General features: G+C 41.6%; 1 protein-coding gene across 2 annotated transcripts; it reads left to right on the plus strand.

The window, feature by feature from the left end:
- The first annotated feature begins 14,115 nt into the window (after nt 1-14,115).
- LOC121356656 (basic helix-loop-helix transcription factor scleraxis-like) lies at nt 14,116-18,858 on the plus strand. 2 transcript variants are annotated; one of them, XR_005955603.1, is made up of 3 exons: nt 14,116-15,202; nt 15,346-15,447; nt 17,704-18,858. XR_005955603.1 is itself a non-coding variant. In XM_041473337.1 (2 exons), the coding sequence occupies exons 1-2, from the start codon at nt 14,462-14,464 to the stop codon at nt 15,394-15,396; spliced, it is 792 nt and encodes a 263-aa protein (XP_041329271.1). In that variant the 5' UTR covers nt 14,116-14,461; the 3' UTR covers nt 15,397-18,858. The 2 variants fall into 2 exon arrangements, 1 of the variants encoding a protein (XP_041329271.1); XM_041473337.1 differs by having other exon boundaries at nt 15,346-18,858.
- The last annotated feature ends 3,154 nt before the right edge of the window (nt 18,859-22,012 follow it).

The raw sequence follows: 22,012 nt of genomic DNA on the forward strand, positions 1-22,012 counted from the left end.
AGAAATGTAAGCCATTAAAAAAAGATGCTGAGGAAACTTTAGAAATGGAGCTGTTGTCAGCAGAGATTAAATTGTATACCAACAGCACGACATTTATGCACTGCTACTTAAACTGTGACAAATGGTTGCCAACATGATAGTTTCAAGATCTTTAATCTAAATGAATGGTGCTTTTAGCCTACCTCTGACTGGAATTCATTTTGGAAATAAAGAAGCATTTCCTACTCATCTGTGTACAGAACTACACCAGCAATGACTGAAAGGGCAGGAGTTGCAGCTCTTGACAGAGCTGTGGAACACTGAAAGGATTGGAACAGGCTGTGTCTATGTATTTATTCCCTTCTGAGTCTCAAGCAATGTCTGCAATGTAAATTAAGATTCTACCTACCTGTCGACCTTAGAGAAATTGTTTTCAAGGAGTTTTTTTCCTCTTTCATTTTTCTTGTTACAACAACACGCATAATGCAAGCCTACATAAGACAGCAAAGATCACATTAAAATGTAATTTTTTAAATTGCAAATATCTCAAATAGCACTTTGTTCAAAAATAATTTCCATCATTATAAGTTTAAATGTAATGTTAACTACTGGAGAAAACTGAAGGCATAAGGAGTTTATCCTACTTGCACTGAATTTATTCCTCAGACACTCAGCTGAAGGAATTAAACACACTATTCTTACAAACAAGTATTTACAAAGTGATTATTTTAGTGTTTATAGTCTTGTAACACAATATTTATAAAATAACATAATTTCAAACATTCCAAGGTGTTTTTCAGTTGAGAGTACACGAGAAAAAATAACTCTTTTATCTTTTCCCCACTACCTACCCCATCCCCATCCCTGTTCTCAATCAGAGACTTGACTGTACCCCTTAGAGATTTTGGAATTAAAGAAATAGAAAGAAATGGTAGGAAAAAAGAAACATGAAGAGATGTTAGGTGAAAAACATTTCTTCAAAAGGAAACAATTCATCACAATTACAAAAAATGTGAATTTGACATACAACCAGGTGACCAGATTCTGATGCTTGCAGGACATTTTCAGCCCCTTTGCACAACTGCAACATTTACAGCTGCACAGTGCAAGGACCTGAGGTGGTGAACTGGGTGACATACTAAGGAAAACATCCCTTCAATTTACCCCTTGAAACCCTGAAGTTTCCGCCAGCTTCTTTTACAGCCTCTATGTTAAAAAAAAAATAAAAATAAAATAAAATAAAATAAAATTTAAAAAAAAATCTTCCCCGTTCATTCATTTTTTTTTCAGGGAAAATAAAATCTTTGCTCAGAAGAAATCCTTCTGATGAAATACTTAACTCGGAGCAAGGTTAAAGCGAAGCTGCGCTGCGAAGAGCAGGAGCGCACTGCCATCTCGTGGTGCCCGCCCAGCGCCGGGGATGAAGCGCATCCCGACCATCATCATCATCATCCTCTGCGCACAGACAGCAGGGAAAAGCGAGTCCCGGCAGCTTGGGAAGCTATAAAAATTTCCTGAAGGACATACATCTGAGCAAGTACGATAAAAGACCTTTAAAAACCATCTAATGCGGAGGTCAGGGTGATTTTTCGCCGCGCTGCCTCGAGGCTGCCGCCTCTGTACTGGAGGTTTGCAGCCCGCTGCAGAAACCAGGGGCGGCACGGCGGCAGCTTGGGCAGGGAGAGCTGGCCGGGCCGCCCATGTAGCAGCGATATCTGCCGCCAAAAAATCCCTCAGAAGAGCAGAGCACGGGTTTGGGGCAGATGGATGACCTGCGGGCACAGGGGTGCCCGGTGAGTGACCCGTGCCCAGGCAGAGCTCCGCAGCACAGCCCGCAGCCCCTGAGGGAACTCGCCTGGCTGGAACTGAGTATCACCCTCTCATTTTTTTATATCAGTGTCTGTTATTTCAATGTATTAGAGCTGAGATATTCAAAGCTGCCTGAGGGTTTGGAGAATTAGATTCAAAATGTTCTAGGCAATTCTGAATATTCCTAAGAGAGTGATTTTACAATGCTATGAGTCTGATCCTTCAATCCCTCCTTGTGTAAGGAGCACTTACTTAGAGAAATAGTTTAAGTAGTATTGTCTTAGAGCCAAATTTTGACATTTAGCTGCTGGTCATGCCGGTAGCACATTTTTTTTCATGCTCTCCAATCTACAAGTAAACTCAGAGTGAGCAAAATCTGCCATCTTGCTTTTGGGCAAGGTGCACTCGTGGATATGCACCAAGAGAAGAGAGCCCATAATTCAGAGATGATGTAATGATGAGAGACAAATTCAGCACATGGAAGTGGAAAAAAAAGCTCCTTACACACTGTGTTGGAGGTGGGGAAGACTTTAATTATTTTGCAGAAAAATATGTCTTGATTTTCTTGCCTGCTATTGTGTTGTGTGAGCTTAAATCCAGCAAAGGCCAGGGATAAGAGAATGGGCCCACATATTGTACCAGGATGGATCCACCCTTAGTGAAAAGATGCAAGAGAAATGGAAAGCACTTAGAGAAATGGTGCTGCAAGGCCAAAACCAGAGCCCTGCTGAAGATATAGAAACCAGCTGGGAGCATTTTCAAGGCCCCAGGACAGACAAAGGCTGTGTGGATAAAAGTCACACTGATGACTGATGTTGGATCAATGGAGCAAAGGCAGAGCAAGCTTAGCTCCAGCTTTAAAGAGATGTCAGGGACAAACAGGGCCTATGGAAAGTGTACAGTTCAGGGAGGGGTGAGGTGAGTAAGGCTTTTTGCATGGATTTTTAGGGGTAAAAAACATATGCAAGCAGCTTGCTTGTGTGCCTGTGTCTGGCAGTCCACTCAGTGGTTTTTAAATCTTTGAGCTTGTTTAACCAAACCCAGCAGAGACTCAAAGGCCCTGTATCCCTAACAAAGTTTATCAGTACAAACACTTAGACAGACATAATAAACTTCACACCCCTGTCAAGAAAAAACTGCAGCATGAATCAGAGCTCAGTCATAACCCAACTCGAAAACACAAAATCACAAGAATCCGGAATCCAGGACTTCTGCATTTTGTAGGACTAATGCTTACTCTAACACATTTCTTTCCATCACTACTTTTAGTGGCTGTTTTTCCTTCCCAAAGCATTTAAGTTATTACATCTCAGGTGGCAAAAAGGAGATGGGGTGGAATGCTGATTTGATTTAAAAACAGGATGAGCAGTGGGATTTCATTTGGAAAGGAGCACAGAGATAGACCCATTTTTTTTGAGAGAAACAGCCAGGAGAAAATGAAAAACAGGTCATAGCTCACCCTGAAAACATTATACCTGAGAAAAAGTCTGGCCCAAGTAAAGGGTGGAAGTAAATATTCTCCATTCATGTCTAAAATAGCACTTCCAGGCAATTTACTTTCTACCCACTGCATCAGAATGGGTATTCACACCCCACAAAGTAACCTTGACCAAGGTGTAAAAAATGCTGTGTGTAAGAAGCTGGCCTGAGTTTCTAAAATGCCCAGAGTGTCTGATTTGATCCAGGGAAGGGTTATGAACTGAGGGCAAGCTGAGGTTTTTCCACTTCACACCCAGCTGGTAATTGCACACATCATTCTTACTGTATGTAGGAGACCATGGCATACTGTGTGAGGAAATATTTTGTTATGCAGGATAGAGATGAAGAGCATGGACAATACCAGCAAAAGCCTGGCAGGGACTTCAGCATCACAAAACTCAAACTATTAACTATGGAGAGCTCAGATCTGTGTTACCCTTTATTGAATTCACTAAAGCTTGGAGGGTCAGAGGTTTGGTTACCCACGTCTACTGCAGATTCAGTTCTCTAGCATAGTCACTGGATTTCAGTATCTCTTTTCTTCTGTCCATATCTTTTAAAGTCTTCTCTTTAGTGTTTGATGTTTCTCAAAATACCCATAGATGAGCATCAGAGGATTTTTGTGCAATACATCTGGGAAACTCCAAAATGCTGAGTTAGAAAAGTACACTGCAGCAATAAAAAGAAAGTCGTAGAAAAAACAGAATGGTTTGGGTTGGAAAAGTCCTTAAAGCTTATCCTGTTCCGTTCCCTGCCACAGGCAGGGACACCTTCCACTAGACCAGGTTGCTCCAAGCCCCATCCAGCCTGGTCTTGAATGATTCCAGGGGTGGGGCACCCTCAGCTTCTCTGGGCACCCTGTACCAGGGCCTCCCCACCCTCACAAGGAAGAATTTTTTCCCAAGTAATTGCTTCCTGTTAATCCCTTCAAAGTCTTTGATGAGAACCTGAGATTTGTACATTTTCTTCAATAAACTTGATGTTTCAAATGTACTATTCAAATTACTTTTACTAAACATATTTGGACCAGTAACTTGCCACCTATTATCAACTGATACACATGTAACAGCATGTCATTTTATTATAAACATTTCCAGGTCTTGCAGAAAGCAAAATATGAACTCAAGGAAGTATGGTTTCAGTCCTGATGATCAAAAGCTACCCCAATTAGTGGCACATAGCACCAGGACATCTGGTGACTTGCAACAATCTTGGTCTGGTTTATGAACAAGAAAATAATCCTGATTCATTACAGTCTGGGAAAGTGAGTGGACACAGCCATGTCCCACAAGGGCAGAATTTAAATAAATATCCTACACCCAAATATTATACCCAGTTTCATTACATTTTAGCACTTGCAGCTTTTTATTTGTAACTGGGCATTTGCTCCCCTGTCAGCACCCAGCTCTTGTCTCATGAGCAGGTCCTGCTTTTCAGCTGCACCTCACTCGTGTGTGGTGGAGAGATCTGTGCTGTCATTTGTGCTCCTTTGAAACTGTGAATGTTGTCAACGCTGCATCTGACTGTTGTGGCAGTACCCAAAGGTCCAGTCTGGTCACCATTACACTAAGTATAGTCCTTGCCTCTGAGGAGCTGTTTCACAATGAATAATTTAGCTGACAAACTTAGTCTGCTTGAGAAATACCCATGAGCAGATTTCAATTTCTTCAGCCACAATCATTAGTCAAAATATGCTGGAATAAAGATGGGGTGAAAGAGGTTGAGGGAAAGAAAGATGAGAAAAAAACCAAAGGGGATCATACCTGTATTTCTGGATATCACAGTATGACTTCAGGCTCCTAATTTCTATTCCTTGTGCTCAATGAGTGAAATTAATTTGGGTAGAAGAGGGAGAAAAAAGCTTCTCTATGCTATAAAACTAGCCTAGATTAGAACTAAAGCATTAATATAAAATTCACTGCCTTCCATTCCAAGCACTAGATTGTCTTTTTTAATCATGTTTCTTCTGTGATACAGAGGCACCACACTGCCTATAAGGAGAGGGGGAATATCCTCCTTACTCCCCAGCCCAGGGGAGTGCAGAATTGTGCAGCAGAAATCCCCCATTCCATGCATCCAGGGGTATGATACATATCACACTGGGCCAGCCAAGATCTGGGAGCAGCTTGCACTGGACATGTTTTCCCTACAGCCAAGTGCTCCTGCATTCTGCCTGAGGGTGGCCACACTCCTCTGCTGGGACAGAGCGCACCACCCCTGAGTGCTCTTCATGCAGGGAGCCCCAGCTGAGAGAGTTAGGGGGACTGGAAGAGGGAGAAATTATCCCTGACAGCAGATATTAGTCCTGGACTGGATCAGACTACAGGAAGAAACAGAGCAGGACCAACAGGTACTGCAGTACCTACCATGAGCTGTTGCACTTCCTGAGTTAACATAATGTTTTCCAAACACATGGGATGTGTCACACTGTATCCAGGACTAACATATCTAAAGTAAAATTCCTGCTTCCTCCACAAAACATAAGTAGAACTAAAATAAGAGGCTAATTCTGGGCTCATTCCATGCCTGCCAGAGTGATTATAACCAACTGCAACCAACCTACTGCAGAATTACACTGATATACTTACACAACAATATTGCACCAAACATAAAAATGCTTAATATCTGATCTATCCTTTATTAGGTGACTTAACTGCTGCTGGTTTATGGCCTTGAGGTACATATCTTGCTTCCCAAGACTAATATCTGACTTGCAATCTTGACTTCTCTAAGAAAGGAAAAGAAACAAAATTGTATTTTACAGTCAACTAGTAATTACTCTCTTTTTTTCCCCAAGTAAAATAAAGCATTTCTTTGATTAGAAATGAGCATGTAGCACTTATGATGTTGTATAAGTGACTGAGAACTGGATCCCTGACATAATAATTAGATGCCATTTTTAAGACTGAACACTGAAATACAGTATCCACCTTCCCTTTAGTCCTTCAACACAGCATAGCAATTTTGATTTTTTTTTAAAAAACTCTCCCTACTCCCTTCCTTCTCTTCAGCAAGTTTGGCAGTCTGATTACTGCCACAGAAAGCAGCATGTGTGAGCTCTGTGCTGTATTAGCAGGATTTTTTGACAAGCTCTTTATTTTATTTTTCTGAACGTGGGAGAGGGACATTTGTGACAGTCCTTGTACATGGGAGGTTAATAGAGAACACCAGACACAGTGATCAGTCAGAACTAAACACATTTGCCAGTTCATATCGTAAATTGGAGAGATGCTGTTTGGGGTACCTAATTGCTCAGGATTTTCTAGAAGGAAGAAGATCAACCCAAGTACCTCCCAGGCAGGCAGCAGCGAGCCCACTAAGGACACACAACTCTGTGTGGAGCTGCTTCAAAGACAGCAGAGATAACTAGACAGATCTGCCTTGGAGGCAGGTTATCAACAAAGGGCTGTCTCCCAGACAAGTACCTGTTCTTGTCTGCCTGGAAAGTGAGTTATGAGCCTTTGTACAGCACCTTTCAGGCAAGCAACTTATTCAGGTCTGCCTGGAAGGCAGGTCAGCATGCAGATATGCACCTAACAGGAACAGAACTGTGCAAGTCTGCCTCTCCACACCTTCAAAGATCCCAAGACAAGTCAAGAATTTCATTTTAATGATCTCAGCAGAAAGCCATTATTTTCTGTATGAAATAATTTTCAATATAGTTGATGGATATGTCAAACTGAAGTTTCTTTAACCACACTTTCTTAATGCCAGACACCAGAGCAAAATTCCTTTTTACAAGGTTCTGGTAGTATTCTTGATATAAAAGGAGGTGTTGTTTTATAAGATTTGGCAGAGGGTTGCTACAGAGAGCAAAGTGTCCAAAAGACCCAGCAAGTACAGGTGGAAAAATGAGAACTGACAATAGACACACCAAAAAATTTTATGTACTCTACCCATACAAACACATAAATGAATTCAGTGGAGGTTTAGATAGAATTGACAAAGGCGATAAATGAATTTAAATATCACCCATTTTTAAAGGATTAAAATGTTTTTAAATCTCCATTCTGGAAGCCACAAGTTTAATCATATAACTAGAGCGATTTTTAACAAAGATGCAGGGCTGTCTTTGCACATACAGAGAGAGATGTGGTGCCCTGTGTTTGTGAATCCAGGCAGCTCTCCTTCAGGCACACTCAATTCAGGACTTCAAGTCTCCTTGTCTCCTATATGATCTGCATTTTCACTGTCCCCAGGAAAGCTGAGACCATACACAAGCCAAGTTCTGGGACAGCGTTTGAAGCACCTTGGCCGTGTGTGCTGGCCCAGAGTGAAGCAGGAGCCTTGGGCAGAGAGCAGTGAGGGACAGTCTGCAGTGAGCAAGGACAGACTGTGACATGAGTCAGTATTTCCAGCAAGGAAAGGCTCTGTGTCTCTGGGAAAGATCCAGCAGCAGCATTGTGAGGGAAGAGCACTGGTTTGGACAGTGGGAAGTGGTCCATTCCAGCCAAGGGGACCCCACAAGGCAGCTTGGAAACTCTGTTTGAAACTAAAGAGAAGCACAGAGGAAGAGTTCTACAAGACTCCAAAATGTGCTGTAAGGTCGAGAGCAAATTGGGCAAATTTCAGGGGACAGCAGGGCATGTGCAGAACACACAAGGCAAACAGCTCCTGTTGAAACTAAAATAAAGAGTTTGGTTTAACTCACAGCACCAATAAAACACTTCATACCTGCACAATCTTTAAAGACTCGGGATGAGAGACCCTGCAATTGTGTTTTGCAGGACCACCTGGTCTGCCAACTGTCAGCAGGAATCTTAATGGGCATTATTTATCATTCCCAAGGGATATCCCCATAGGCACTCCAAGAAAGGTCAAATAATCTTTGTAGTGGGTCTTCTGTGTCTGAGCTTGATCTTTGGTGTGCAGTCTCTAATATGTGTAAAAGACTTACCATACAACAGGATCTGGATGAAGACTCTATAGGTATAAATTCACCAAAAATTTAATTCTTATATTACAGTACACCTGACATTATTATGGTCTGCACAGATCCCTAATCTAACTAGCTTAGTCAGACTTATTTTAGATGATACTCTCTACTCTGATAGAGCTAGAAATTCATTTCAAAAGCATAATACTGGCATTGTTCCATGTTTGTTTGGCATAACAGGATATTCTTCTAAGCTTTCAGACTGTAAAATCTTTGTTTGCTATAATTCACCTATTATTTATTAACCTGCATTAGTTCAGCTTCAAAGAACAACTGAATACATCTTCACCAACAGCTGTGGATTTAGGCTTCCAAAACACTCTTTTCATTACAGCGTTTTAGAGTCAATTCTGTTTTAAATAGATAATTTCTTTGGGTTTATTTTTTCCAACTTGTGAAATTATCACATTAAAACTTTCAATTAGTGATTGATTAAAGGAACTTTTTAGAAAACTTTCCACATCCCTGTCTGAAGATAAAAGTATCTACTCCCCCTGCCTCAAATGTGAGTAAAAGATCAGGGATGAGACAATTTTATTATAAATTGTAGGATCACATGGCCCTGAAAATTTGGCTACCTTCTTTACAACACACATTTGAAATTGAAACAGCTTTATGTTTTTATACACATACATATATTCCACTACAACTTGTCTGGCAAAAATTGAGACCATGGAATTTACCTTCATGCAGCCTCTAATATCTATAAAGTATTTCCAATGGCAGCTTAAAGCTTATTATTGTTCTGATGATGCCACCAGCTACACTGGTGCAGGGACAGATTAACTCAGCTGGCAGCAGTGGAGTCGATTCTGACCTGAACCTGAGTGACTGATATTGAATCTGTCCTTTAATCTAATTTGAACTAAGAAATCATGATCAGAGATGTCTTTGCTAACAGAAATGCTCATGTGGAATTGAAGCACTAAGGAGAACAAAGTGAAGCATCTAAAGAATGTCAGATTTTGAGTATCTTCATAAGAGGAGACTAGAAGCTGAGAAGAGGGACAGAAACCATACAAACAACTTCAGTTGCAGTGATATTGCAGAAGCTGTGGTAATTATACAATCAATTATATTTCTTTCATGGGCTTTGGGATATCTTTGGATTAGTCAGCTCTAAGCACTTTAAAGCTATTGTTGGAAATACATTCTTTAAAGTACCTACAAAATCTTGTGTAGTATAGTGCTACTCATAAAAGGATACTGTAAAAGTAGAAGTATGGGGTGAAAAAAGCTTTTTTTTGGCAGATGTAACTATGATTGGGAGGGGAAGATGGAACAAATCAAATTGCAATAAGGATTTTGAAGCGTCTGCAATAGTTGTTCCACACAACTGGATGATTCTACATCTCATGTTCCTGTTCATTATTACAGTTACTGAGTATTTTTAGTAACTAAAATTCAGTTGCATTTCTACAGCAGCAGTCCACCTTTATTAAAAAAAAAAAAAAAAACAAAAAAAAACAAGGAAACACAAGTCGTGTGAAAATTCCATGCTTATTCCATACTACACATTCTGCTTCTCAGTGACCTAGAAAGCTCCAGAAAAGCTGAATTTCCATCAGTGATCCACGCTGCTAAGCCTGGATCATCAGACATTGCAAAACAGACCTAGCAAGCCTTAGTCTCTGAAAAGGCAAAAAAATGAGATGTGGGGAGTAAAACATTACCCAGGCTGATCATGATGTGACAGCATCTGGAAGTGGACAGAGAGCACGAGCTGTTGGGGCTTTGTCATGAGAAAATTGAAGAGCACCACGCCTTGCTGGGTGGTGCTCCCAGTCCCTTTTCCCTATAAATCCTAGCTGAGCACACTTCTGTAGTGCATGTTTGAGGCATGGGTTCATGTCTGAGGCAAACCACAGGAGAGTGGGAGAGCCCCTCCTGGCCAGCCAGCCAGCTACAGAGAGACCCAAGCTACCACAGCTTCATCTAAGGCCTGGTTTCTCACCAGCACGGGGATTTCCTAATGGATTAGCAAAGGATCTCAGCTCCCAAACCATGCTCAACAGCTGAATGTTCTAGACAACACCTTCCCAAACACTAACCAAGTTCTGTCAGGATGGATTTTAAAAGCAGTGAAATAAGGCAGCAGGCAAGGGAGGGATCTGGCAGCTTTAATGAGTAAAATAGACTCAGTAGAAACACTGCTTCCAAAACATTTTTTTTCCAAGGGCAGGTGTATTGTTCTTATATCACTTCAGCCTGACAGAGAAAAGAACATGCCTTGTCATCTTTCTGCTAAATGCAACCACAATCAAAAATTACTTCTGAGGCAGTTAATAACAACTTCAAGAGTATCAGCACAATGTGTAAAATACCACTTAGACTTGGCAAGTTTAAATGGTTTTGAAATAGCAGGTGAATAATATATTTGGATTTTCCTCTGTGGGCAGCCAGAGCAGAGAAAATTACTGTAAGACAAATTTTTTGTCAAAAAACCTGAAGATAAACAACTCAGCTTCTTTTTGTCAAGAGTAACAGAGTGGGTGTATAAATAAAATGCAGTAGGCAGGATGTCCCTGGCGTTTAACAAGGCCTCTAGCACTCCACCACACAGAAAACTCATTAACACACCAGAGAATCGTGGCACAGATCAATTCAGATGAAGAACAGAGATTGTAAGTGAAGAGATTGCAAGTGAAGAGATAAGTGTCATGCTAAATCTGGCTGGCTGGAATATCAAGAAGGGACTTGTTAGGTCCCACATTAATCAAGTACCAGCAGTGCAGGGCAGAGCTGCTCCTGCTCCTCCCCTGCCTGGGTACTTGCACTGCAGCAGCAGACTGAGAGTTCAAAATGTGTGCAGGGTATTTATTACAATCTGGAAGGTTCACCATCCCACCTGACAGGATTTTAACACATGAAGCCTTAAGTCTAGCTCTTGATTAACCTTTCCTCATTTACCATACTCTATGCAAATCCTCCTTCGCCAAAAAATTCTCTTGCACCATCCCATATCTTGACTACTCCTCAATCTTTTCTCCTTAAAATCACTCCCTTAAAGAACCTGCATGGAGTAAAATGCTATTTGAAAGATTCTTCAATCAACAGGTATTTTATGGCAGTAACACTTATTAAAAATTGCAATAAAAATGACAACTCCATCACCCAGGTTTGTGAAGGACAGCAGTAGTTGTCATAGCCAGCCAAAGTCCAAGACAGACATATAATTGATAACATTTTGTCAAGTATATTATTTTCAGCTCTGTGGACATTTCCAGCCATCAACATCCTGTATTTGTTTCTCTTTGTTAGAGCTGGACTCTCCCTTCTGTCAAATGTGATTGAAGTACAGCATGCACCTGCCTCATCAGGTAAGCACTGCAGAAGTGTCCTGGTTAATTAAACAGTTAATAAGAATGATTTGGAAATCTGTACAAGATCTGTGCTGCTTTTGCCTACAACACAGTTATATCTTCTCATACGTGTGAGCAATATTGTATGCCGAAATAAAAATACATGTGTATGTGTAATAGCTTTGATGGAGAAGACAGACTACAATCCTTCAAAAAACACAGCATGTGGCAAGAAGCACCATGGAGTGAGGCAGAAAAATATGAACAGTTGGGGAAAAAAAACCAAAAATTTTGTCCATAGGATACTGCCATATTTCTGCTCTTGAATAAACAAGAGTCTCACTGAAGTCAGTGTGACCTGCAGGCACAGAATGAGGACACAAACATTCAAGTACTTCTTTTTAAAGGCATTTTTGTCCCTGAATGTCTTTTTTTTTAAACAAGTGAACAATTTTGTGTTATACTTCCTATTTAATGGAAATACATTCGAAAGGCTTCTTGGCTGTGACCAGAGACATTCAGTGCTGCTAATTTAGATTTGTTTCTTTTGTTATCCTCTAAATAACTTGCTCTTTTCATAGGTGTAGCTTTTCCAAATTGCCTTCTTCTGAATTCTTCTTTCTTTTTTTTATTTCCTATTAACACTGTTCTTCAAAAAATAAAGGCAAATTAAAGAAATGCCAGCCAGTAGACTGCAACTAATCAGTGAGATACTTCATATTTCCAGTCTTTTGAATACGGTTGAATGCTTCCTTACAATGGATATCAGATAACTTTCTCCACATAGCACGAAGGCAAATTTCAGGCAAAACCTTATCACTGCACATAAAATATTGCCCACTCTTCTGCTTTGCATTCATGCAGCCCCGTTCTTGCTCGCTATTAGCATTTCAGCAAATTGTAAAATAACAGCAATGCTGCACCTTCCTTGAGGAATATGCTCCCCCAGCACTTGCATAAATATTATCCCAATCAATAATCTAGTAATTAAAGTCACCAGCATTTTGGCCTTTTTACAAGACTTCTTATCTAACCAAAAAAAAAAAACAAAAAACCACCAAACAAAAAACCAAAACAAACCATTTATTGCATTTCTATTTCAATCTGCCTTGGAAACAGAACAAGAATTGTTCAGCCACCCCTTTGTCCCTAACCCCCAAATTAGCTATTGCTGTAAAGTCACAGAAAATCTTTCTGGTTTTCTCTGCAGGCACAGCATCATTTTCTTCCTGAGTATCACATTCCTTTTCTCATTCTTGGTTTATCAATAAGCCATAAATTCTGACTTTGAGAATACCAGAAATTAAAAAAGAAAAAAGAAAAAACAAAGAAACTGAGATGCTAAGGACAGGAAAATACTGGTAAGCAAATGAGTGAGTCTGACAAAGAATCAATTATCTCCACTGCTCAGCTACCAGAACATATCAAGGGTGAAATCCTGCCTCCATTAAAGTCAATGGGAGATTTGTCGTTGGCTTTGTCTGGTCAGGAATTTCATTCTAGAAATATCGGAGGTGACAAAAAGGAAGAAGCCTGCATGGAGGACAGAGCAGGTTTACCTGGAGACTTCAAAAAAGCAGCACTTCTAAGGACTGAAATTCAACTCCAGAACTTTCTAGATCATTTACTTTTTGAAAGGTTAAGCAGACAGAATATCCTACTGTGAGAGTAGGATATGGTTATACTCACAAACTTCAGGAAAACTGCATGACTTTGAACACAGCTTTCTCCAGTATCTGATGATGAAGGGCTGCTCTCACCCCAAAGGAATTCCTTTGGATCAGTAGCATGGCACACACCTGTCCATCCACCCTTGCATTTCTTCAGCTTTTGCTATCAAACACCTCAACCTCAAGCTAATTTTATTGCAGCAATATTTTGCTATGGAAATCACAAAAATCTCTAAAACATCACCCAATGGGAAATCAAAAGACTTTCCCTCCCTTTGTCACAAGTAACATAAAGGAAAATAGCATTAAATAAGTGTTGTTCATTAATAGGCCAAGGTAAGATACTACAACTGGCTGACAGAGGTGTTGGTCCATTTTTTCCTTCAAGTTCTGCCCAAACAGAAAGTGCAACCAACATAAACCAGCACTTTGCCATCCCAGCAGAGGAATGCACTGCAGGGATGTAGCCCTGCCTGTTGATACCAGCTTTTGTATTTTGAGAGGGCACAAGTCCCAGCCAAACATGTCTAAGCAGCTGCCTACCCTTAGTGTGTGCGCCCATGATTAGAGAGACTCTGCTAATCCAGCCCTGATTCAGGAAGAAGGATTCATATTTAGGTCACCACAAATAAGCTTCTGGGACCACAGAAAAAGAGTCATTTGAGGCTGCCTAATCAGGTAGGGATGATTCATTTGAGTTAACCTGTGCCATGACCTTTCATGAGTCTCTGAGCTCAGACAGGATGTCAAATTTTTATGAAGAAAAGAGGTGCAATCAATTAGTGCTTATGATGACCTTTTAATAAGTAAATGATTGAGGCAGACACTCATTCTGAACAGAATGAGAAATTGGATTTGTATGTGTCTAGGGTTGCCTGGGGAAGGTGGTGAAATCCACCTCCATGCTTGATCTATCACTCCAGCCAAAAGACACCTTCAAAGGAAGTTGTAGCCAGGTGGGGGTCAGCCTCTTCTCAAGGCAACTAGTGAAGGGACAAGAGGACAGAGCCTCCAGGTTCAGGCTGGACATCAGGAAGAATTTCATCAGATGAAGAGCTGTCAAGCATTGGAAGGGGCTGCCCAGGGAGGTGGTGGAACAGCTGGAGGTGTTCAAGAAACAGCTGGACATGACATTCAGTGCCGTGGTTTAGCTGACAAGGTCATCACCGTGTCAGCCGGTCAAAGGTTGGACTCGATGACCTCTGAGGTCTTTTCCAGCCTGAACGATCCTGTGGCACACATACCCACACACATGCTGGAACAGACATGGAATACGGGGGCGCAGAATGGGTAAAACCCGCAGAGGTTTGCACACCCCACGAGGATCCCAGGATCGGTCACACCGCTGGATGCGGGAGCGCTGTTCCCGCGGGAGCAGCCGACGAGGCCCCCCCGGCAGCGGGAGGAGGAGGAGGAGCGGGGGGTTTCCGCGGAGCCGCTGCCGAGCCCGGGACCGCGACAGGTGCGGCGGCGGCGGCCCCCGGCCGAGAGCAGCCGCCAAGCGCGGCCGGCGGCACACGGGGCGAGCAGGGGCGATGCGGCACCTGCCGCGCATAAAAGTGATGGAGCGGCGGGGCGGCGGCGGGCGCCATGCGGGGCGGCGGGGGCGCGGCGGGCGCGGGGCAGGCGTCTGGCGGGCGGCGGCCAACGCGCGGGAGCGGGACCGCACGCACAGCGTCAACACGGCCTTCGGCGCCCTCCGCCGGCTCATCCCCACCCGCCCCGCCGACCGCCGCCTCTCCAAGGTGGAGACGCTGCGCTTGGCGTCCAGCTACATCTCGCACCTGGCCAACGTGCTGCTGCTGCAGCAGCGCCGGCAGGACGAGGCGGTGGATGCTGAGCAGCCCTGCTCGCAGCCCTGCCCGCAGCCGTGCCCGCAGCCCTGCCCGCAGCCCTGCCCGCAGCCCTGCCCGCAGCCCGCTCAGCCCTGCCCGCAGCCCGCTCAGCCCCCGCAGCCCTGCTCGCCACCAGGTGCCTCCGCGCCTCGGTCCATCTGCACCTTCTGCCTCAGCGACCAGCGGCAGCGGGTAAGGGCCGGCTTCCGAGCGCCTCTCTTGGAGCTCTCTGTTGGGGAGGTTATTGGTGTCCCCCGCAGGTTTGGGACTGAACCGGCCAAGGGTTCAGTGCTGTCCTTGGTGTCTCCTAACTTGTGTTTTTATCCATCGAACAGCACCGAGAAAGAGACAAACCATCACCTGCTCCAGCCGTAACCGGACTCTGAACAGGCTGAGGTCTCGCACCACTCCTGCTCTTGACTGTACCACTGCTCTGGGTAACATCGCCTGACTCGTGCTGCATGTTTACATTTAGATAGCACAGTCCTAAAAGAGTTACTTTTTAAGGCTATGCACTTTGTTTCATATTGTGAGAGGTTTTTTCAGGGCGTTTTGCAAATTAAATTCACTGCCTCTGTCGAGACGGTTGCACCTGGCGCTGCAGCTATTTTAGCGCAAGAAATGTTAAACCTCAGCGGCCAAGCCCTGATCCTGATGCCTCCTAAACCTGTGTCGCATGATGAAACTTGAACTTCCAAACACACAGTGTCCCCAGTCAGGGGAAGCTGTCATGAACACGCTGTGCCCTACGCCTCCAGCCCAGCCCGGGCTGCACGCAGCGCTGCCGCCCACCCCTCCAGCTGCACGCCAGACCTTGGGGACAGGGGCTGATGCCGACAGCTGACATGCTTGAGAGGTCTCAACGATGCTGGGAGATTATTTTGAGATGTTCACAGAAAGTCGGAAAACTTCCAGTAAAAGCAGCACCATTGGCTGTGCACAGGCACGGGACACAGGCAGCACAGGAGAGGAAAGGGGAGAAGTGCAGTGTAAGCGATGCTCTGTTCTTATTAACAGTGCCAGTCCTTTAAATAGCACAGGATATTCCTAAATCTGTCTGGCAAGGAGGGTTTCCCAAGGGCTTTTACCCATCACGCAGGTCGTTCCATAATTGTGCCCTGTACAACACTGGGGTTGTTTATCTCCCCTCAGTTTACTAACTTGTATTTTTTTTCAGAAGTAACTCTAAAAGGCAAATAAGCATATTCTGTTTTCAGATTTGGATATTAGTGAAGCAGAAGGCTTAAATCTTAAACCCCAGTAATGCTGGATTCTAAGAAACACATAGGTTAATTTTGCAATATTTTTATAGCTATTTATAATATAATTAATTAGGTTTTAACTTGTTACTTTGGGAGGCACTCTGTACTCTTTGAGAGCTTGGTAACTGTACCACTCCAAGAAGTGCTGCAAGGAGAACTTGTCTCCTTTTTCCTCCCCTGGTGCCATCTGTGCTCCTTGCCAGCCTTGCTGCTCTGGCCAAACGTGAGGGCTGCAGAAGCAGCATTGTGTTGTTCACTTTCTTTTCTGTACAGAGTTTTCTCTTCTTGCCCTACATAAGTGCAAAGCAAATCCTGGCAGTCGTTATGAAGAACTTGGCAAGAGCAAGGTCATGGTGGACTCCTATACAACTTCACCTTTTTAGTTTCCCTTCTCCCCTGCCCAACACACAGTGGCCACGTTTTCTGTAGCACAATGAGGAAAGATCTGCTGTACCTACAGAAATGCAATAAGCTCTTCCTTTGAATTCTAACAAAGAAAAATACCAAGCAAAGCTCCAGCGATTCCACATCATGTCAGTCTCTTCAGTCATTAAAAGCCACAGGCTGTATTTTCCTGGATTGAGAGGAGATTTTTGCTTTTAGAAGGTTTCTATCATTAATCTTTTTTTAATGAGGAACTTTCAATTGCTGCCAGATTATGGTCTTTCTTTGCTTTGGCACTGATTTGCGGAGCTGGAGCTCTTTACAGTTTTGTATAAAGTGGGGTTTTTTAAATTTTTGTGTTGTGTTGGCCTCTCTGTGTGGGTAGAGTTCTACAAACATATCTTCCTGGATTTTTTAATCAATTTGAAAAAATTTGTCTCTTAAAAAGTTATTTGCTCTGCAATTAAAGCTGATCTTATAGTTAGGCCCTACATTCTTATGAGAACATTAAACCAAAGTATCTGACCTCTTTACAGACAATTAACACTAATTTATTCATTTAGCTGTATCATTTCATACTAATGACAAAAACATAATACAGTTTACAGGAAAATTTTTCATTGAGTATGCTCTGAATTATGGAATTTGTAAGAAAGACAATAAAATTATTTATTTCAGGTTTTCAAAATGCTGTGATTTTATTGCAGTTTTAAGAGTTTTTAGCGTAGCTCTTGGCAAATGGAGTATATGTGGATTTAATGAGATATCCTTATGCTCAGTTGTTAAAGGAAATGAGTACAAAATGTGAAGTCCACTTCTGTACCAAAGAGCTGAAATCTCATAACTTGAAACTCTCATGAATAATTTCTACACTCCTACAGGAATTTAGTGTTCTCCCTTTAAAAGGGATTTTACCTCCCTAGTTTTGTAAAGGGTTTATACAAAATGCTTTTCAATGACAAAAGCAGAAGCAGCCCCTAACAACTTGGCCTTCTCTCCTGTTTAATGTGGCTCAGTGTAACATTAAATTCTTCTCTCTTTACTCAGGATAAACTGTTGAATTCAACTGGGCTTGAAGATTTTCTCAGGGTTTCAATTACTCAATAATACAGGAGTTTCAGCAACACTGATTGATCGTGGCAGAAATTAGACCCCAGAGCACTGTGGCCCAAATATTTATGGTATAGACAGATAATGTCTATCCAAAGCAATTATAACCGTGATTTCTCTGAGGAACATTTATGTATTTGTAAGTGTGTGTATTTAAATGAGGAAAATTGGGGACAAATCCTTCACTTTGCCAAAATTTATTTGTAATGTAAAACTTCTCTAACCCCAGGAGAAAAAAAAAAAATCAAGATCAAGCTGTTACTCTGTAATGGGTTTTCTATAAATCAAGGGAAAAAGAGTTTAATTTCTGGAGACACAGATGAATTGAGGGCTCAGATTGCACATATGAAGAGCTCATCATCATTCAATGTTTTACTGAGTTTTTACTGTATGAGCTTGTGTGTCTTATCAGTCCTAATTTTTTAATCATGGAGCAGCTTTATTCATGGCATGCACAAATATACAAGTCAAAATCTTGAGGGTGTCTGAGAGCAAGTACCTTACTTCGTGGTGAGGCATTGGAATAATGTGAGTTTTTCCAGAAGTGCCAAACCACCTCTAGATCTGCAGATATTGGGGGTTTGACTTATTTGTGAGTGCATTCTGTTCTGTGTGTATGAACAGAGTCATGCCTCATGCCAATCCCAGCTTTGTTTTCCTGTAAACACTTGGCTATTCAATTTATATGATGCATGAATAAAGCAGAAACAGTGAGATATACACCATTTGGTCTCAGATCCTATTAAATTATTGTTAAAATAATCCAAGCATGGTACTTTGTATAAATCATTTTACTTAGCCTGCTACATCACTGTATAAAAACAGCACCAAGCAAAGTGAATAAATCATGTTGTTTGATTTTACTGGTTAAGTTTAAAGAAGCATTTGAACATAGTTTTTAGTTATTTATGAATTAATCATAATGTAAGTCAAAGTAGTTTCATATGTTAGCTTCTATTTTCACTTCTGTTCTACAAAACAGAAGTTCCCTTTCATGGAAAATCTGCTTCTTTACAAAAATCTGTATTTGTTTGCAAAATGTGATTATATTTGCTAAAATAAACAGTATTTTTGCTACTAATTTAAACAACAAACTGCAAACATTAAGATGAAAGTTCTCTTCTATAGCCATCTCAAAACTTAATGTTTTTCTTTACCTTTTTCAAATCTATCTCTCCAAGATTTCAGCAGCATACTGGTGTGTATGAATGCACCATGTGTGTGCACTGGCAGGAGAGAAGGGAAGTGGGTGGAAACTTGGGAAAATGAAAAGTGAGCTCCTTTGCTCAGGGCCTGTGCAATATCCTAAGTGCCAAACACAGGAGGAGATGGAGGGAGGGAAAGGATGGGGCAAAAGCAAGGGAGAAGAAAGGAAGAGGATGATTCATCAGTGGAAGTTCATCAGGGCAGACAAGTAAAAGAGCCCAGAGTGTGAGCAGTCCCTGCTGCATCTCTGTTCTTTGGCCTGCTGCACTGTGAGACTGCTGACACTTCATTGAGAGAATATCACCAAAATTTGTATCAAACCTAAACTGACTGCCTAAATAACACCTTCGAAAAAAAAGAGAATGATGTCTTGATCAATAGTAAGAGCTACTGGATAATACAAGGTGAGGAGAATGAATTTATATAAAATTAGCTAAAATAGACAGCGTGCTACAAAGGCAAGAGATCTGGGAGATCTTTTACATGTGGAATCCATTGAAGGTTGAAGAAAAACGGTTGTAATGAATCAATATGAGGACTGTGGGGGAGGAAAAGAAAATTATTACTGGGATAAAAAATACTGTAGAGTTTCATAAAAGCTTAGGTGGAAAAGGGACATTTCTTAATAGTGAGAAGAACTAAACTGGCTGCTGTGGATGTATTTCTTTAAAAACCTTCTCAAAATTTGAAGATACATTCATATCCAGGCAGCCCAGATTCTTATTTCAAGTGAAATCCTTTAGCTGTTACAACATAATACAAAGTTTTCAGAACCTTGAAGATTCATCCCACTTTTGACATTGTACAGCAAGGAGCACAGGCTTCCTTGGAGAAGAAGGAGAAAGAGAAGGCATGGATGAATAAAGAGTAACCAGTAGCCCACCATGGAGGATATTCCCTGTGGTGCCAAGAAACCTCCCTCTTTGCAAGCATTTGATATCTAAAAACTGTGGTAAACTGTGGTGCACCAAAGAAAGCATCCCTGTTTTGGTGATAGATAAAATGTAACAAATACTTAAGACAAAAGTTGCTATAAAAAGGTTCTATCTACCCTCTTTCATTACAGCATTCACAACACAGAAGTGTTGTGAGGTTTTAATTAAACATTTGGAAATTGCTATGTGTTCTTCCAAAGGAGAAGCCAATACAAATAAGACAATTACACTGAAATGGGTGATGGAACAAGGAAGTGATAAAAGTAATTCCACTTGTTATGGCATCTCTCTCTAACATCTTATTGTGTTTCCTTCACATTATTAAAATAAGCCCTACTTTCCAAGCATATGTATGCAGATCATTTTTAAATGCAAAGATTGCAGAAACAGGTAATTCTTTCAATAAGACAGTGGAGTTTGGTGGGAAGGGTAGGCATCTGTCAGGCCCAGATAAGATCAGACAGCTGTGCTCTATCCTGAAAGGATTCCGTGAAGCTCACTTTTCCTAGGGAAATAACATCTTTGGTATGAAAAGCAGCAGAATGAAGTGAAGTCTCCAAACAGATAAGTAGAGAAAACACAAACTCTCAGAGCTCATTTTAATCTAAAATACCAACTCTGTATCAGGTGAAAAGATGCAGCATGAGAGGAGGATAACACCTTTTCCAAAGAGTTAAAAAAAGAAGGGCAGGATGATCATTTCACTGTATAGTCTCAAATTAATCCTTCATATTAGCAACAATGGTGAATTTAGCAACAATAATCACTGCAGAGAGCCAGTGGGACAGTGAGAGGGTTGGAACACAGGACACACAGCACAGGCTGTGGGAAGAGGGGTGGTTAAAAGGGATACAAGAAAACCAAGAAGGTGGAAATTCTACAGCAGTCTCACAACAGCTACACGGGATGGTAGAGCAAGGCTTCCCCAAGGGACACACAATGAAAGCACAAGCAGAAAAAATCACAAGTTGCAATAATTGAATCTTTATTTTCTTTTACTTAAGGAAGAAAGCTTCCCACCACAAGCAGGGTTAAGCACTGGAACAGGTCATCCAGGGAGGCTGTGGAAGCCTCTTCTTTGGAGAGCCTCAGAACTTGACAGAATGAGGGCCCAGTTGGGTCTAACTTTGAAGTCAGCCTTGCTTTGAAAATGGAAGCTGTATGGAATAACTCAAAAAGTCCTTTTCAATCTAATTTTTCCTGTGATTTTATGAAATGATGAGCTTAGGGCTGTCTGTAAAGAAAGTTTGTAGAATAGAATAAAAAGAAAAGTGTAAGGACTTCACAGGAAAAACCCATACTTTTGGTCAGTGCCAGGATCTATTATGCCAGACAAGATGAGGGGCATCCAGGTATGTATATCAAGAGGGGAGCAAAAAAGATTCCTAGAGAAAGTAGGAAATCAACAGACCTTTAAAGAGAATTTCCAAAAATATAACCAGTCAGTGGCAGGGATCTGTTTCTATCAGAAGGACCTCTCAGGTCTGAATTAGTAAAGAGTTTTTAATCATTTGTTTGGATGATGCTTAAATTTACAGGTGAAAACTTTGAAGGGCTGATTAGAATCAGGGGTTAACTCATAGAAAAATAAAACAAGAAATGTTCTTAAAAATATGCATTTTAATGTAGAAATGTTGGTAGTGCCACACCTGGCAGGAATAATGCACCACACAAACATATGATAGCAAATGACAAGCAGAAAATTATTTTTGAGGTGTTGCATGTCAGAGACATGACAAGCCTTTACATGAAAAGCAAACCCACACTGGATGCAAACTTCACCAAGACCCCTTTTGGCAATATTTTCTGTGATTATTAGAACTTCCCTGAATTTTGTCTGAAACATCTGGCTGGATGGAAAATCTGTTAAAAGTTGTAACTTAGAAGAATATTACAAGTAGAGAAGTACATAGTATTAACTACTGTGTCTGTGCAAATGAAATGACGGAGAGGGACCTGAGATGATTGTGAATGCCAGATTAGGTAACAGTGAGAGAGGATATCTATCTTATTAACAAATAAATGTCTCCCAAAGACACCAGCAGCAGTATAAAAAGAAGTTATGAGACACTGAAGTTTTCAAGGGTAACATTTAAAGAACCTGT

This window comes from Pyrgilauda ruficollis, unplaced genomic scaffold, assembly GCF_017590135.1.
Source record: "Pyrgilauda ruficollis isolate IOZ18807 unplaced genomic scaffold, ASM1759013v1 scaffold3, whole genome shotgun sequence".
Taxonomy (NCBI): domain Eukaryota; kingdom Metazoa; phylum Chordata; class Aves; order Passeriformes; family Passeridae; genus Pyrgilauda; species Pyrgilauda ruficollis.